This window comes from Rhinolophus sinicus, linkage group LG03 (assembly GCF_036562045.2).
Source record: "Rhinolophus sinicus isolate RSC01 linkage group LG03, ASM3656204v1, whole genome shotgun sequence".
Lineage (NCBI taxonomy): Eukaryota > Metazoa > Chordata > Mammalia > Chiroptera > Rhinolophidae > Rhinolophus > Rhinolophus sinicus.
In genome coordinates, this window is record NC_133753.1 from 51,880,829 (window position 1) to 51,897,274 (window position 16,446).

The following is a 16,446-nucleotide window of genomic DNA, read 5'->3' on the forward strand; positions in this document are numbered from 1 at the left end:
CTGGAATCACGCTCCTACCCCCAAGGAGTTATTGACAATCTGTTATGAGACCAAGTGACATTCCCAAGGTGGGAAACCTGCAAACGTCCCCTCACAGAATAGGCGCTATTGTTGCATGTCTCTTGGACCTGCTCCGCGCATCTTGCAGCCTTAATAAACCCAGCATGTGGCACGCTCTCAAATCTTGCTTTGCTGATGGAGACAGTCTGGGCCTCTGGTCACGCACATGGATGTCTGCAGTGATTCTCAGTACCGTGTATTCAGCAGATCGGACTGACAGCAGGACCGAGTCAAGCTGATCCTTCTGCAAAGCCTGGAATTTCTGGATCTGGGGCTGTTAAGCCCCTGATAGAAATTTGTACTCGAGTCATTTTTCCCTATCACTTGAAAACTTAGAACACAAAATTTTTTGGCTAATGACTGTCTCCAACAAAGACAGGATCACTGTAACTATCCTCAAGTTCAAAGAAAAAATGCCAAGAATGTGGAGGAAGGAGCTGCAGGCCTGGAAGGACCCTTTCCCTTTGGCTCTGGACTCCTGAGTCACATTCCTCCCACAGGCCTGAGGGAGAGGTAACCCGAGAACAGGCGGTTCCCACCACGAGGACCCTAGCAGAGGGGCCAAAGAGAGAGGCCTAATTACAGTTTCGAAAGAAAATAATCCCCAAAAAGGGTACCTTTTACTACAAATGATAACTCAGTAAACTTGACTTTAAAAATAAAAGCAAGCAGAATGCAGGCAAAGACTTGGAGGACTTATTAAAATTAGAAAATCTCACTTATATTTGAGATGTTCCATTTAGTCAGAATAAGGGGAGTCAAGGGCAGCAGTCAGGGATTCAGGGTAACTGGGTGGGCAGGATGCTTCCATGACTGGGGAAATGGGGGTGGCAGTGGGCAGTGACAGCCGACCCCCACCTGCTCCCATCAGCTGACTCCAACCAGAGTGCTCACGTCATGGAGAGAACCCAGTGCCTGCAGGGACCCGCCTCCAGAGGATGGGGAGGAAAATGGGTCTGAGGATAGAGAATAAACACTACAGGTCCCTTTTGTGGAGAAGTCACTTTCATTTCCTATGAAAAGGAGGCCATGGTACCTGCTGTCAGCCTGCTGTAGAGCAGGAGAGCTAACGTGCAAGCTGTGATTACAAGAGAACCCATTTTGGTTTAGAAACAGGGGGTGCCTGTTTATTCCGCTATTGACATACTTCCCCTGTTGCCATGTTCTGGAAATGGGCAGGTTGTGTTTCTCGGAACACCACAACCATCCAGGTGCACTAATTCTCTCAGTGTTCACCACTGACCCACACCCCACTCTTCTATTTTAGGAACTGGTCCCAGGCCTGGCGTGCCATCACAGTTCCTCAAGTAGCTTCCAGCCATTCCCCTTGGCTGTTTCTTGGCAGACAAGGAGCCAAACTCTGGAGAAAGCAAGGGAGTCAAAATAATGGAGGAGTCGAGATTCCTGTTGGGTGACACTGTTTATTGAAAGGCAATCTTGCTTTATCCAGGAGTTCACTTACATGGAGGTAGCTGCATAAGAATGTCTCTTCCCCATGACAAACCAAAGCAATCAAACAATACCTGAAAACAGAAACCCAACAGAATAAGCCTATTGGCATTGTCGAATGATACTTGGGGAAAAAAAATTATAAAGATATATGATGATTGTCTCCTCAGCATTGCAGTTGGCCACATATTTGTTTATTAAATAAATTTTTTTTCTCAGTTTCAGCTAGCTAAAGGAAATATTCTTGAGTAGGGTTAGTTCTTAAAGCAATAAAGAGAAAAAAAATATGTGTATATAATAAAATCAAATAACGAGAACATATCAGAGCTGGAAAGGACCTTGGGCCCCCTGGTCATCATTTATTCTGGGCAATCTGTGGCTCTGACAGCATGTGCCCTGTCAAGGTCACCCCATCAAGGTCACCGAGATAAGTTGAACCAGGACATGAAAATATCTCTTTCAACTCCCAGGCCAGTGTCCTTCCCACCCCAAAGCTACACTGCATGCGACTAGCTCACTGCCAGCTCCAGTACTGTGTAGGATGACATTTAAAACAGTCCATTTCTCAGAGTAAGGATCCAAGTTTTCTGAATGGTGATCTCTGTTCTCTTTTCATGGGCAGCTTTGCTTCTTACAGCCAGCCTCAGGGTACCAGAAGGAACTGGCCAGAATGAGGGGCCGGGACTTTCTCACAAACCAAGACAGACACTCGCTCCCAACGTTCTTGGGCCTCAGGCCTTTCTCATCTCCCAACTGTAGTTACGAGTGGGCTGGGGCATAATTACGTAGGCTTCTTGGCAAATATCTAATGATGGTGGAAGCAGCAGGGAAATCAAAAACATAGTGAGGGTCAAAGAAACCATGGGAGTTCCAGTGCGCCAGTCGACCAACCCCAGGCCTGTGGCATCCCACAAAGAAAGACAGGCTCTGAAATGGGTACAGAGGGGCTCAGCTCAGCCACTGTGTCCATTCGTACGGCTGTTCTCTGACACCCACTTTCCCCAGGCTGTGCTCTGGGAGGGGAGGGACTTTGATCCACTTTATTCACTGCTGTATTCCCATTGCCAAGGACCTTGCCTGACAACACAGATGCCCAATAAATGTTTGCGAAATGAATGGAGGACTCTTTCCACAGCCCAAATAAGTAAGCCGAGGCATGAACCACTCCACCAGCAGAGGTGAAGGAGGGCTTGGCTCTCCTACTCCAGGGGACTCACCCTTAAACCAGGCTGATCACTCTGAATCTGTTTGTGGGCTCTGTGATCTGGGGCAGGCAGGGCACTGAGATTCCCTGATTTCCCTGGCAACTGTCATGGAGTTCTCAGGTCCACACCCCATCCCATCTATCAGGACACTTGCGGACACTGCTGAAGCAGCTAACACTGTCATCTCTGCTCCATACATGGTGACAAGTCACAGGGTTCTCTCCCAGGGCCCTGCTGTGATTGGGCCTGGCCTCTAGGCATGCCTGGGGACTGTCACAGTGCGAGGTGACACCTAGAAGGCCAGGAGGAAGTACCAGGGTACCCTGTATCCTCCCAATGCCATGTTCCCTGTAATTTTGCCCTGCAACGTGGCCTTGCCTCAGACATCACCCAACCCAGTCACTTCTTCCCTGGTGCTGCTCATGTCCCTCTGTCCCAGGAAGTTAGAAGGAACCTTCCAGTTTGCACAGACACACCTCTGTCTGACCTCTGTTTCTTGTTTCCTTTTCCTAACATAAACTTGAGACCCTACTCAATCCGCTTCTTGTCGACACATCCCCCCAGCTTTCAAGAACTTCTCCTTTCTCTTGCTTCCTACCCACACCCACACACACCTGCGTATCTCCTCTTCCTTCTCACTTTCCCAATGACCTTACTGGACACTGCCTGCCTGTATCTTCCCCCCTAAGTCTGTGAGCCTTGTCCCTACAACCTGCTATATTCCCCCCCCCCAAGGAGCCACCCTTTCCTGGGGCCCGGAGAGCCCCGTTCAGAGGCCGCTTGTGGGAGGAGGGTGGAAAGGACCAATAAGAAATGATAGAAGGACCCTATCCTTCCAGAAACCACATCATTTGTCAAAAACCTTATTACAAGTCTCCCCACACCCCTGTGTAAAAGACATTGCAATTGGTGGCTGAAAATTGGTCTCAGCGTGGTCCAAAAGTTAGAACAAAATTCTAGATAAAATAAGCAACCAAGGCCACAGATACAAAATGGTCTTCTGACTCTCTCTGCCTCCATCAGCAAGCTGCTTACCAAGACCACTTGAATTTCTTTTCTCAGGGTTAACTGTCCTTTATCATCATGACAATTCCTTTTTTCCAACTCTGATACCCAAAGTGATCTTTATTCTACCTTCCCTCTCTTGCTTCTGCTCTTTAATACTTAAAATCTAGGAGTATCACGTTTTAAAAAATAATGCTCTATATAGATGTGTGAACTTGACAAACAAGCCACCCAAGGAAGCCTCTGTAACATTCCAAAATGGAACAGCAGCAGTCATGAAAAGGTCTGGTTTAAACTATGTACAGCCTGTACATCATTGCCCCCCCGGCACAGTGGCTATTAAATAGTAAGTAGCATTCTGGATCGTTTCCCCTGACGGGGAGGGTGGAGAGAGCAGGCGCAGCAATGCAAATGTTATGGCAGACAGCTGTGCAGAAGGGATTTCAGTCTGCCAAATTATTTTCCAAAACACCCCAATGGGTGGTGGCTCTTAGGCCTCCGATGTCGCAACATTGAAACCGCAGTCGCTCCCTGTCTAGGATACAAGAGCTGTGACCTCACTCAGGGATCGGAGGAAGAATAACGCACGGAGGAATCGCTGGTTATGTGAAGAAGGGGCCGCGGGTCTCAGCTCCAGATAGGCGCTGCTTTTCCTGCCTCCTGCCGCAGGTGGCCGAGGGTCCCTGTGAAGAATGACAGGTCACCTCCACAGCCTTGGAAGCGCACTCAGATCTGGCTGATGGCATCCTTGGGAAAGGTGTAGCTCAGCGGCGCCTCGTAGAGGCTTCCCCCGTCGGTGCTCAGGTCGTCGTCGTCGTCCATGTCATCCAGCACTTTACTGGGCAGCTTCTTCAGTCTGCTGAAACAACACGGGCATGATTCCTGGCCCTGGACTGGGGGGTCCGCTCTGATCTGGAGACGAAGGAAGGGTCTCGGGTTCCTGTCTCCCTACCCCATTGAGTGGCAGGAAGCGTGTGAACTTAACTGGCCTGCACCTGCCAGTTCCTTGAGCAACAGGGAGCAAATGCCCACCTGTCAGCACGGAGGCCAGTGTTGGCAGTGGGGCTGGGGCAAGATCAGTGGTACTGAGTTTTCCTTTTGCCTTAAGCCCCAATAAGGTTCATCAGGGTACTGTCATTGATCCCGTCTTAATTTAAAATTTGGATGTCTTGTTCACCACAGATGGTTTGCATTTTTTAAAATATCCCATTAAATATCATCTGTCTTAATTACTGAGATTTTTGGTGCCCGCTTAAATGTTGCATCCTAATGCCAGCCCTGGGGCCAGGTTCTCGACTGACAAGCTCGGTGTATAGGATTCTCAATGGGTTGGAGTTTGGTGCCCATTTATAAGAGAATTTCGTGTGCTGCCAGCATAGTCAGCCTCCAGGAAAGACAGCTCCACGGATGAGCACGAACCTAATCTACCCCCTCACCCCAATGCCCTAGGCAGTGACGCTGGGCGAGGGAAACCGAACCCCAACCCAGTCCCCTTAGGACCCCAGCAGGAAAGCTCTAGAGGCAGCTCTCTCCTGAAACTGAAACTGGAGCTATCCTACTCCTCATGAGGATACGAACCCAAACTTTACCCTATTTCTCCCTAAGTCATGTAAAAGCGGGCGTCTTGAGGGCTGATCCAGGAGCTGCCCAATCCACGGTGGTGTGAGCTAGTCTTCCCTGCACCGAGCCTGTTTTCCCTTATGGACGGCAGGGATAGTACCTGCTCACTGACACTGAGGCATTGCTATGCGTGTGACACGCGAGACCCTACCAAGCACGTGGGGTGACTGAAGTGGACACAGCCACTCTCATCTCTACCTGGGATGACCCCCAAAAGGTGACAATAAGAAACTGGCGTGAGACAACAGGACTAAGGGTGCCCTGAAAGCATCAGGCTCTCCCCTGGGGCTCACCGCACTTGCCTACCTTAAGTCCTTCTTCATGGAATTGAGCTGTCCCTGTAGCTGCTCATTCACATCCATCTGCTCCTCCAGCTCCCTCTGCAGCTTCTTTTTAGAACTTTCTAGTCTGTCGATCTCCTCCTCAGCCTCCTCCACCTGTCGCTTCATTGCTTTCAAGCGCAAGCTCAGCTGCATTGGGGGAGAGGGCAGGTTAGTGCTGGCTGGTCGCCCAGCCCCACTGGGTTGGAGGAGAGCATCAGCGGTCCAGCAACCTTCTCTCCGGGCAACCAAGACACATGCGCAAAGGCAGGCAACCAGTCTCACGGGAAAATGGCCATAAGAGTCTACGACGGACAAATCCACTCTTCACAAGCCATGTTCAGGGTTTGAAGTTTGCTGAACTCCCCTATTAAGGCATCCTAGAAAAGCCCCATTTCATGATGTAACTGGGGAGAGTGGAAAGACAGGCATCAGTCCAGCATAACTCCACTGCCCGCCTGCAGATGCCTTGCCACCTCCTGCTCCCTCAGCCTGGGACGTGCAGTCTCATCTGACAATGGACTTGCAGAGGGCCGCTCACCTGGTCCTTCTGGTCGGTCAGCGACAGGTGCTCATCATCCACCTGCATCGCCAGCTCCTTCACCTTCCGCTCCAGCCGTCGGTTGCTGAGCTGGAGGCTGGCCCGGTCCCTGGAAGGGCAGGGGAAATAGAACCGAGGACCGTCTTATCCCAGCCCCACAAGAGGCCCGGGCCAGGCCATGGAGGGGAAGCCCCAGCCAGGCCCGCCTAGTCCACTCATCTGTGCAAGAGGAAAGGACCACTTATTGGGCAGCTGAGGAAACGGGGGCTCCGGGAACGGGAGGGACTTGCCCCAGGACGCAGAGCCAGCAAAGGGCTCAGCTGGGACTAGACTTGCCCTGAGTTCTTTCCATCCTGAGCTTTACTTCTTAGGGCAGAGGGTCACAGACTGCCAGATATGAACATGTGAAGTCTACTCCAGGCTGCTCCAGCCCAAACCCCACAGTTTTGCTGATAACGGATAATGTGAAATGTCCTCCGCACATGTACACACACACGCACTTAATCTAGGAAGGACAAGGGCCACGAGTAAGAACTGAAAAACTGAGGCTGGTCTAATTCTACCTGGTGCTGGCTCTCGGGCGGCAACTTGAGAGCTAGATGCAGAGAACCGGGGGGAAGGAGTGTGGTCATCTGATGTCTCTCACCCATTGTAGGAGGACCTGCCTGTCTCTGACAGACGGCTCCTCGGCCTCTGCTAAGCAGAGTGATACACTTGGCCCCCAGGTTAGAATCCCTCGCCTCTATCGAGCTCAAACTCAGTAGCTTATGAGGCAGCTTATCCTATTGAGGGGATGGGGAAAGGAGCAGCAAGGACAATGGGAAAGCTATGGGCTAAGAGCTAAGTTTTAGTCCAGCTACACCTTCCTCAGCCAGGCTACCTTCCTCAAGTACGTACTTAGTTATGGGTCTCAGTTTTCTCATCTGTAAAATGGAAATAAAAACAGCAAGGCTGTACTTGCTCTGCCTTCCTCACATGAAGGCCTATGAGGATGGGAAGAGGTACAAATGTGAAAGCACTCTGTATTGTGACTGTCACTGCCTGCCAGGCCTCTGCACCACCACTGGCCCGACTCACCTCTCCTCACTCTCCAGCCGGTCCTCCAGCTCCATGATCCTGGCCTCCATCTGCACCACCAGCCCCTCCTTGTTGGACCTGTAGGAACCTTCGAGGTGGATAATCCGACTCTTTAGGTCCTTGTTCTGGAATCAAACAGGGAGACTATGAGGGGCGCTGTGTGCCACACGCTCTATGCAGAGTACAGGTGGAGCCAGGATTTGGTCAGTGACTGATGAGCCTGCTTTTCACACCAACATCGGTGGCCCCAGGGGACCTGGGGAAGCCAGGGATGTTTCCAGGAAAAGGCCTTGCACCCCAGCGCTGGCAGGCCGAAAGAACAGATTCTATCACATTCCCTTATAAGCCTAAACGAAGTCTTTGCCATGGCCTAGGATTCTCGGTTATCAAATAGCCTGGGCTTTTCATCTACCTACTGGCAGGAGAAATAGGCTCTTTCACCAATATCATATGCCATATCCAGTGAAGAACTTACATGAATAGCATGTAAAAGAAAAATGACTCAAGTAAGTTTTGTTAGCAACTCGTGTTTGGTGACACTGGTTCTTTATTACTCCCTTTACATTAGAATTTAGGCCACCTTAGGACCTAGAAGACAACACTTACAATTAATTAATTGTACAATTAATAACTCCCCCCTAGCTGCTAAACTTCCAAGCATATTTAATATTATTGGGAAAATCCTCTCTGGGAAAGGTCTTAGAAATACCGCTCTCAGGCGAGGTACACCCCAGAGTTCTTGGGGTGCTGCTCCAAGGAGGCACCAGTGAGGGCTTCTAGTCACAAGTCAGGAGGAGGGAGGGAGAGAAGGAGGAAGGGAGAGAGGGAGGGAGGGGTTCATGGGGCCAGGTGCTCTTACCTGTCTCTCCAGGGAAATCTTGTCACACTCCAAGTCTTGCCTCAGAGCTCTCTCCTGAAGGAGCTCGTTCCTTATCTGTTCCATCTACACCAAAGAGAGAAAAAACCCAGGGGTCAGAGGGGTTGTTCCTAGATCCTTTGTACTGAAGTTGTTCCAACAATCAGATCCCCTCCTCTTCATGACGGGGGCCTCCTGCCATCACTCTTCTTGGGTGCAGGAGCTATTTTTAGATATTCTTGGTTTCTTGATGATTGCAAAGATAATGATACAAATAACAATAGTAGTCATAGCTAACCCTGCTATTATGAGTTGAATTGTATTCCCTCCCAGAAAGATACATTGATGCCCTAGCCCCCACCCCAGTGCCTCATGGACCTTCTTTGGAAACAGGGTCTTTATAGAGGTAATCAAGTAAAAATGAGGTGGGCCGTAATCCCATATAACTGGGGTCCTTTAAAATGGGGAAATTTGGATGCAGAGACAGACATGCACAGAGGGAAGATGGTGGCCACGTGAAAACACAGACACAAGGAGAATGTCATATAAAGATGGAGCTGCAGGGAGGCATGTACAAATCAAGGACTGACAAAGATGGCGAGGAGCTAGAAAGCATCAAGGAAGGACTCTCCTACAGGTCCAGAGGGAGTGCGGCCCTAATGACACTTTGATTTCAGGCCCTGGCCTCCAGAACTGAGACAATAAACTTCTGTTGTTCTAGGCCACCCAGTTTGTGGTACTTTATAACAGCAGCTCTAAAAACTGATACACCTGCTTAGCCCTCCACATGCGCTATCCTATTACATCCAGAACAACCCTGGGAAGTAGGTAATAGTGTCTGCTGAGGACATTAGAGCTTGGAGAAGTCAGCCAAGTTGTATGGTGACCAACCATCCCAGCTCGCCCAGGACCAAGGATGTGCTCAGGTCACAGGGCTTTCAATGTTAAAACTGGGAAAGTCCCAGGCAAACCAGGAAGAGTTTCCTGAGATCTACACAACTAGTAATAGGGGAGCTAGTATTTCCCTGAGCTCCTGACTCCTGAATTACAAGTTCAAACTATTGAAAGGGCTTCCACAGTGAGCATATCTCAGATGCTGCTAGATTTCTCCCTTCTTATGCCAGAAACAGAAGTCAGCAAGAACACTGTGCAGCCCCAGGTGACCCGGCAAAGGCTCAACGTTACTGAGGACTTCTTCTATAGCAATAGGAAATGGGCCTAGCCAAGCAGCGTCCGGAAAGAAATCCAGTCGCCTACCCTTCCGCATCTCTGTTCTTCATCCCCAGGGGGCTCTCGGCTGCAGTGAAGTGAGCATCAGGCGGAGACCCCAGACCCTGCTCCCAGCACTGTCCAGAGGAGCCAGAACTAAGAAGGTGAGTCAGGAAAATAAAATTGCTTTTTTCTTAAAGATGGAGTCCAACCTGGGTAAGAGGCGTACACACAGGAGCCCCTGGATGCCTGGGACCATTTTAACAGCCTCACACGGCCTGGCCTCCACCTGGATTTTCACCACCTGTACAAGCACTCGAAAGAGTAAAAGATAAGCTCGCCCCTTCCCTGCCAGGACAGCAAGCCCCATGGGGCCAGTCCTACCTCTGCTCCCATCTCCCCCTGTCCTACCATAGTGTGTGCAGGAAATGACAAGCAGCACGGAGTGGCTGGCCCGGAGTGGGTGACAGAGGTTGGTAAGGAATGAGACGTGATGGGCAGGGCTCAGACATGGCAGCCTCAGATCCCATGGGGGATGATGGGGGGGCTGGGACTCTGCCCACAGGAGCAGGGACCTGTATGGTCCAAATAATAATAATAATAACAACAATAACAACGATGACGACGCTTATATTTTTGCATTTCTGCCTGGCAGGCTTCTAAATCCTGGGGGGCTCAGAACTATACAGCAGAGGGCACTGAGGCCCAGGGCAGGTAAGCGCATAACTGAAGGGAGCAGGACCAGGACTCAGACGAACCTGCTGCTCACGGCCCACTACACCACCTGCTGTCTCTAGACCAACTCTGAAAAGGCTTCAAACAGACCTAGGGTTCAAATACAGCTGTCACGTAAAAACCAAGACCCGGGCAGGCAGTCAGTCCCCTTAGGGCATCCTTGTGAGCAGCAGGGAAAAAATGCCAGCCATGCAAAGGGTCAGTGGGCAGAGCACAGAAAACTCTGCCTGCGGCCCCCTCCCAGTCTGGCCCCCGAGCCCTCATGGTGGAACGATTCCTGTAACTGCCGTAGGAGCGCAGAGTCCTTGGGTAACGAATGCAGGCTCACAGCCCCACTCCGAGCATGGCTGTGAACCAGCAGATGACACCGCATATGGACGGCGTCAGCACGGCTGGGCCACGGGACCATGACATGCCTCCCAGGGGAAAGTGTTCTATTCACGCTCCCTGGGCAGAGCCGGGCCTTCACTGAGGACACAGTTAAACTTTCACTGCGATGGGAAGTAATTACACAGACAAGCAGCCGTGGTCCAGCTTCCCTTCCTGGCTCTGTGTATACTTGTGTGTGACCTTGGTCATCTCATCTCTGGGAGGCAGAGTCCTCATGTCGAAAACAAGGAACGTGAAAGAGACAACCTGTAAGGGCCCTTGAAGCTAGCCTATGACACAGTGAAAGCATATTTGGTGTCTGCCCCACCTTTGGAGGCACTGTGTAGCTCCCCTTTTGAGGAAGCCACAGGCCCCTGCCTCCATCCTCAGGCTAGTGTAGCCATCCCACAACTCTAGACACTTAGGAGTGTCCCAGAAAAGACCCACTCTGTCAAGGTAAGAGTGAGTGTGATTGTAAATACACACGCTTGCATGCTAGGCGGCAGGTGGGGGGTGCCTAGAATGATGGGGTGGTTTCGTCCATTTGTTCAGACTATACTATTAACCCTAGGTCACTGTGACAAAAAGACTGACAAAGTGCCACCCTCATTATAGCCTCATGGGGGACAAACGAACATGTCCTGGACAGGTGGTCAGTGTTACTACAACAGGGAAGGATACACAGCTGAGGCAGGGTACACAGCAGTGGTCACAGCCCAGACTAAGCACCAGGAACACTCCCCAGAAAAAGCGACGCTGAGCTTGGACCTAACTGAGAGGTCAGCATCAGGCAGGGTGGAGAAAGGGGTGGGAGGGGGACTATAGCTTTAGGTAAGAAAGAGGAAAGGAGTGCTAGAAGAATTCAAAGGACTGAACTGGACATGTGGGGTGTAAGGGGATAGGTTAAGAGACCAGCTGGAGACGCAGACAGGGAGCCGTCACACAAGGCCCATTACAATATGACAACATTACTGTACTGCACTTGCTAAGGGAAGTCTTCCGCAGTTTTATAGTGTTCCTCATTTAATCCTCACCACGATTCGATGAGGAAGGTACTGTTACTATCCCCATCTACCCCTAAGATCCAGGAGAGATGCAGATATAAGTGGGGAGACTGGGTGATGCCAGTTGAAGCCACAGGACAGATGAGTTCACCAAGGAGAAACAAAGAATGAGCGGAATCTAGAGCTGTGCCCTTCCTACCTCCACCCCGTTAGGGGAGGCGTGGCGAAAACCAGGGCACCGACCTGTCCCCACAGCTGAGAAGGGCAAGTACTGAGTAAGGTCAGGCAGAAGGATTATGGATGAAGCACCTGAGCTGGACAATTAGTTCGCTCTGGAAGGCTCGGCAGAGAGGGAACCAGGCTGCAGAGACTGAGAAGAAGCAGGTTATGAAAGTGGGGGGAGACGCCTGTCCTCTAGAACTCCACGGGTGACAAGACGATAGCAACAACTGGAGAGCTAGACAGGTCGCAGAGGGGTTGGCAAGAGAGCGGCCATGCACCTGTTAGCAGGTGAGGGTGAGACTCATGGAGGAGGGAGAAGGTACAGATAATGGACTGTGATAAGAAGGGAGGGGACAGAAAGACTGTCCAGTGAGGGAGCGACGGGTTCCAGGCCCTACACTGGTATCAGCGTGAGAGTGGGGAGAACCTTCTCTGAGCCTAGGAGAGAAAGCGCAACTCAGGGCTTAGAGAGAGAGGCAGGTTTCTGTAGCTTGGAGACAGGAGAGGGAAGAGGGGAGGGGAGAGGAAGGGAGGAGGCGAGGGAGGAGAAGGAAGGGGAGAGACTATTTTCCCAAAAGTGAAGGGATAAGAAAGAACTGGAAGCTTATAAAAAGAGAAAGAAATTTAAAAATTTAGTTGCTGTGGAATGTGAGGCCAAAAGACAATAAAAGGCCCACAGAGCAGAGGCAAGGGTCTTGTTGCAGCTGTGCAGCATCTGTTTTTGGGGGTGACTTCTGCAGCTGTGCTCCAGCCTGAGGACCGAGGAGGGAAGTACCAACAATCAAGAGGCCCTGTGACAAGCACTCAGCGACTACTCAGTGACTGTGAGTGCCCACGTAGGAATCCATTAATCCCGCTGGCACTCTCTGAGGCAGGCGTGATCACCCCCACTTTCCAGGAGGAAGGTTCAGGAACAGTGGAAGCAGCTTTGGGATTCTAACCCAGGCTTTCTGGCTGAAAATCATGCTCCCTTTCTCCCTCTCAGCAAAGCTGAAGGACCTGAGCTCTCAGTTATGGGCAGATCCTACAAGGAGGGGCAGTTCTGGCAAGGACTTCGGAGCCCAGAAGGAAGTTGTGTCCACAGAGGGGGCTGCGAGGACCTCCACGCAGTCAGGCAGCACTGAGCCCAGGCTGGGATTCAGGACAAACCCTGTGACTTATAGAAGCAGCCACGCCAAAGTCTTGCTCTCTCAGGACCCTTGACTAGAAAATCGATCCCACAAGGAAATGACACTCCCCCCCCCCCAAAGGAGCCCCCAGGAAGGAGCATCCTCTGCAGGTTCAAGACCTCCCTGGAGAGCCCCAGGCAAATAATGACTCTCCAAAGAAAAAAACAACAAACAGTATTTCTACCCTACCTCATCCCTTCAAAGACGGCGATTAAAACGGAAGTATAAAATAAATCAGAGTGAAGAACAGGAAGGAACGCGTGTGACCATAAAAGCTAACAGTTGCGGTCACTAGGCAGTCCCTTTTTCTTGAGCCTTTTGGAAACCAAGATTTTTGGCAAACATGACAGGCTTCCTTCAACTCTTCAATAAGAACAGCCTGACACTAAATTCTAAAATAAATCTGCCAGGTGGCGCCTTGTACAAGGAATATCACGTGGTGTTGTGGATAATGGTCCCACGGGTGGGCTTTACCGTGAACCAGAGAGGCTTTAGCTGTGCTTAATACAATGGTTCCCAGGACTGGCCTAGGGACTTGGGACTATCACAGGTCGGATCCTTCTTATCCTGAGCCCACACTGGCAAGGAAAAAAAAGCCTCTGGCTTGGCCTGCCGCCTCCTTTGGACCAGGGAAGTAAATCTGAGGCTGGGAAAACATTTCTTTATATGAGCTTAGCACTTTACGTGCTGTTTACCCTTCAGCTATATTAAGTAGACCGAACAAAAACTTTCCAGTTGAATTAAAAACAGAACAGGGGCTGAAGGCAACAGTTTATCACAGCTGGATTGAAAGAATGCTAAGCCCCAAGCATTCTGATCAGAAATAACAATATCAGATTCCAATGGGTTGTCTGTCAGAGGCACCCCTGTCCTGAGCCAGCTCTCAGGATTAGAAGCAGCTGCCTTCTGGGTTAATGAAAAGCCAGAGATATTTATGATTGCTAATAACAATATTTAACCTCATCACCTGTGTTTATCACGGGGTTTTAAAGAGGGTGGTGAGCCTACATGCCTGGCTGGTATTAAAAATGATACTCAGCCACGAGAAAAGAAAATTATTATTAACCAATGGTACACATTGGGTTTTGAACAGCCAAAATAATAAGAGGCAGTTCTGAGACTAGTACATTTTAATTTAAAAAGAGAGAGAGAGACAAAGAAACCCCATTTTGATCTTTCATGCCCTGAGTACCAGGAGCCCTATTTCCGAGTCCCGTGTGCTGGTGCTTGCGTCCGCCTAGTGCTGACTGAGGAACAGGTGTAAGCCGGCCACTGGAGGGCTGTTCCTTCAAGTGCCTGCCAAAGCCGAAGACCTTATCCACTGGGATTTATCCTGCAGCTGCCAATGCAACAGCACAGCCTCCTTTGGCCCCTGGAGACTATGTACGAAGCCACTTGAAGCTCTCAAGTTGGTATTTTTCATCCTGCCTGCCAGCTGCCTGGGTGGGTGAATCGTCTTTCCACTGGGTTCCATGGCCACGAGAATACCTCTCCATGCAGGCGCAGCTCCACTGTTAACTGTTCACTTGGCCACCAGCAATGACACAGCAGTGCCCAAGGAGCTAGGACATCGGACACATTTAAAACACACCAAGCTGGGCCTCTCTTTTGCGACTGAAATCCTGGACTCATGAGGAGAGTCAGGAGAGAATCAAGTGAACATACATTCTCACCCATATTAAGAAACACCATGGTATTATTTTAAACTTGGGAATGGAGGCCCCAAATATATGGGGAGGGGGGCGTCTTTACTCTTACAATCTGATGCTGGAGCTTGGTGAGAGGAAGTAGGCTTTGGACTCAAATCACGGCTCCATCTCTTACAGGCTGCGTGACCCTAGGCCTTCACTTAGCTTCTCAAGCCCTTGAAAGCCCATGCCAAGCACAGGCACGGCACCCAGCACCTAGGGAGTCCTCAGTAATGGGTGACAATTGTCATAAACAAAAACACAGTTTTGGAAGAAGAAGAGAAAAAATGATTCTCTGGATTTAAACAGAACAAAGCTAGTAAAATTCCCACTATTTAATTGACTTTTCCTTCAACCTTAAGTCGATCAGAAACCTCCTATACAGGGTGAAACCATATTTGGGTGAGAAAACAAATAGTCCTCACCTCTGTTTTGTAAAAGAAGACATCATTTTATCAAATCCAAATCCATCCTTCTCCTTCACATTAGCCAGATTTGGGGGGGAAAAATCCAAGCATCCAAAAAAGTTTGAAAAATTTGTCTCTCAATTAGGATTCCCTGAATCCATCAGTCTGAATAATAATAGCCTGAGCACATATGGGAAACAAAGACCTTAGAAAGGCTGGGAACTCACAAGTAATGTGGCCAGCATTTACTGAGCATGAGAAAGAGAAAAAAACAAAAACATGAAAAGGACAGAATGTCTGGTCTCTCACATGCCTTTCCTGTCCTCTGTCCCCCAGAACAGACTTCCTCCAGGTCTCCCTGTCTCCTGTCCTTACTCCCACCCTGGTCACATTAATCTTGGTCCACCTGAGTTGACGGGAAGGTGGTAAATACGAAAAAGCAGAAAAGTGACCAGAGGAAAGTGCTTCTTTGGATAAGGAAAGTTTGTCCAAATTAATTTGTAATTCAGATTTATTTTTTAATATCAATCCTTTAAACAGATAATTTCCTAAATTTTTCTCAGCATCATCCAAGGCTTTTGGGTTTTGTTTGCATTGTTTAATTTGAAAGCGCCCAAAGCAAATCAAGAGGTGAAGAGTTTTCTAAATGTCTATGTACAGTTTCTCTGGCACCATTTTCGGGATCTAGGCATACAACTGAGTAAGTTGTCACTGAAAGTATAATACATCCCATCAAGTTTTCACAGGTACCCACAGGTGTCATGCACATGAAAGGCTGAGATTAGTGAATATCAGTTCTCTCCCAAACCGCCACTGAGTGTTCTGAATCTTTGCCCCATAATGTTTCCGTATTTTATCTCTCAAGTGGTTTGAGCACGCAGTTGGGGATATAGCAACCAGCTCATAGCCCACCAATTTCTAGTGATGTGATACTCCAGCCCCAGGATATGACTTAGCCACTTTGAACTCTTCCTTAATTAAAAAATGGAAACAAAATCTAAAAACCTGGAGATTACACTAATGTAGTTTGGGACATTAGTTCCATGAGCCACAGTGTGAGGACAGAGAGAACTGTTCCCGGCTGTACCCCCCTCCCCCAAGATTGCTGTAAGGATCAAATGTAAGCGAAACGTCTTTCAAAACTGCCAGAAGCATTCAGTTGAAAGGTACTGTTATTGTATTGTGAATGCCTCATAGGTTTATGTATCGCTAATTAGCTTATAAAGTTCTCAAAGTAAAAGACTGCATCATATCATTTACTTTCCATTGCACTAACATAGTGCTAGCTACCAAGTTTCATGCGATTGCTTGTTAAACTAATGATTCTTAGAGCCTCAGCTCTAAACGAACTGTGCCTATTATGGCTAATAGATTGTTATCCATAACCACTCTGGAAACTTTCACTTTACGCCTGATGTCATATATTACCCCTCCCTCCTAGTAGCTTACTGTGGTGAAGACGATGCAATCTTCCATCATTTCCATAAGGCTTGAACTTTCTTCCCTCCTC

At 49.3% G+C, this 16,446-nt stretch overlaps 1 protein-coding gene across 6 annotated transcripts in view; it reads right to left on the reverse strand.

Annotated features, from left to right (window-relative positions):
- Positions 1 to 1,461: 1,461 nt before the first annotated feature.
- Positions 1,462 to 16,446, reverse strand: part of CGNL1 (cingulin like 1) — a 140,527-nt gene continuing 125,542 nt past the window's right edge. For 4 of the 6 annotated variants that reach the window (XM_019732244.2, XM_019732240.2, XM_019732242.2 and 1 more), the window contains 5 exons: positions 8,137 to 8,220; positions 7,278 to 7,402; positions 6,201 to 6,309; positions 5,646 to 5,809; positions 1,462 to 4,578 (listed from right to left, as the gene is read on the reverse strand). In XM_019732244.2, the coding sequence (XP_019587803.2) occupies positions 4,446 to 4,578; positions 5,646 to 5,809; positions 6,201 to 6,309; positions 7,278 to 7,402; positions 8,137 to 8,220 (615 nt within the window). In that variant the 3' untranslated portion in view covers positions 1,462 to 4,445. The remainder of the gene's footprint in view (positions 4,579 to 5,645; positions 5,810 to 6,200; positions 6,310 to 7,277; positions 7,403 to 8,136; positions 8,221 to 16,446) is intronic. The other 2 variants (XM_074327685.1, XM_019732243.2) reach the window with 1 other exon arrangement.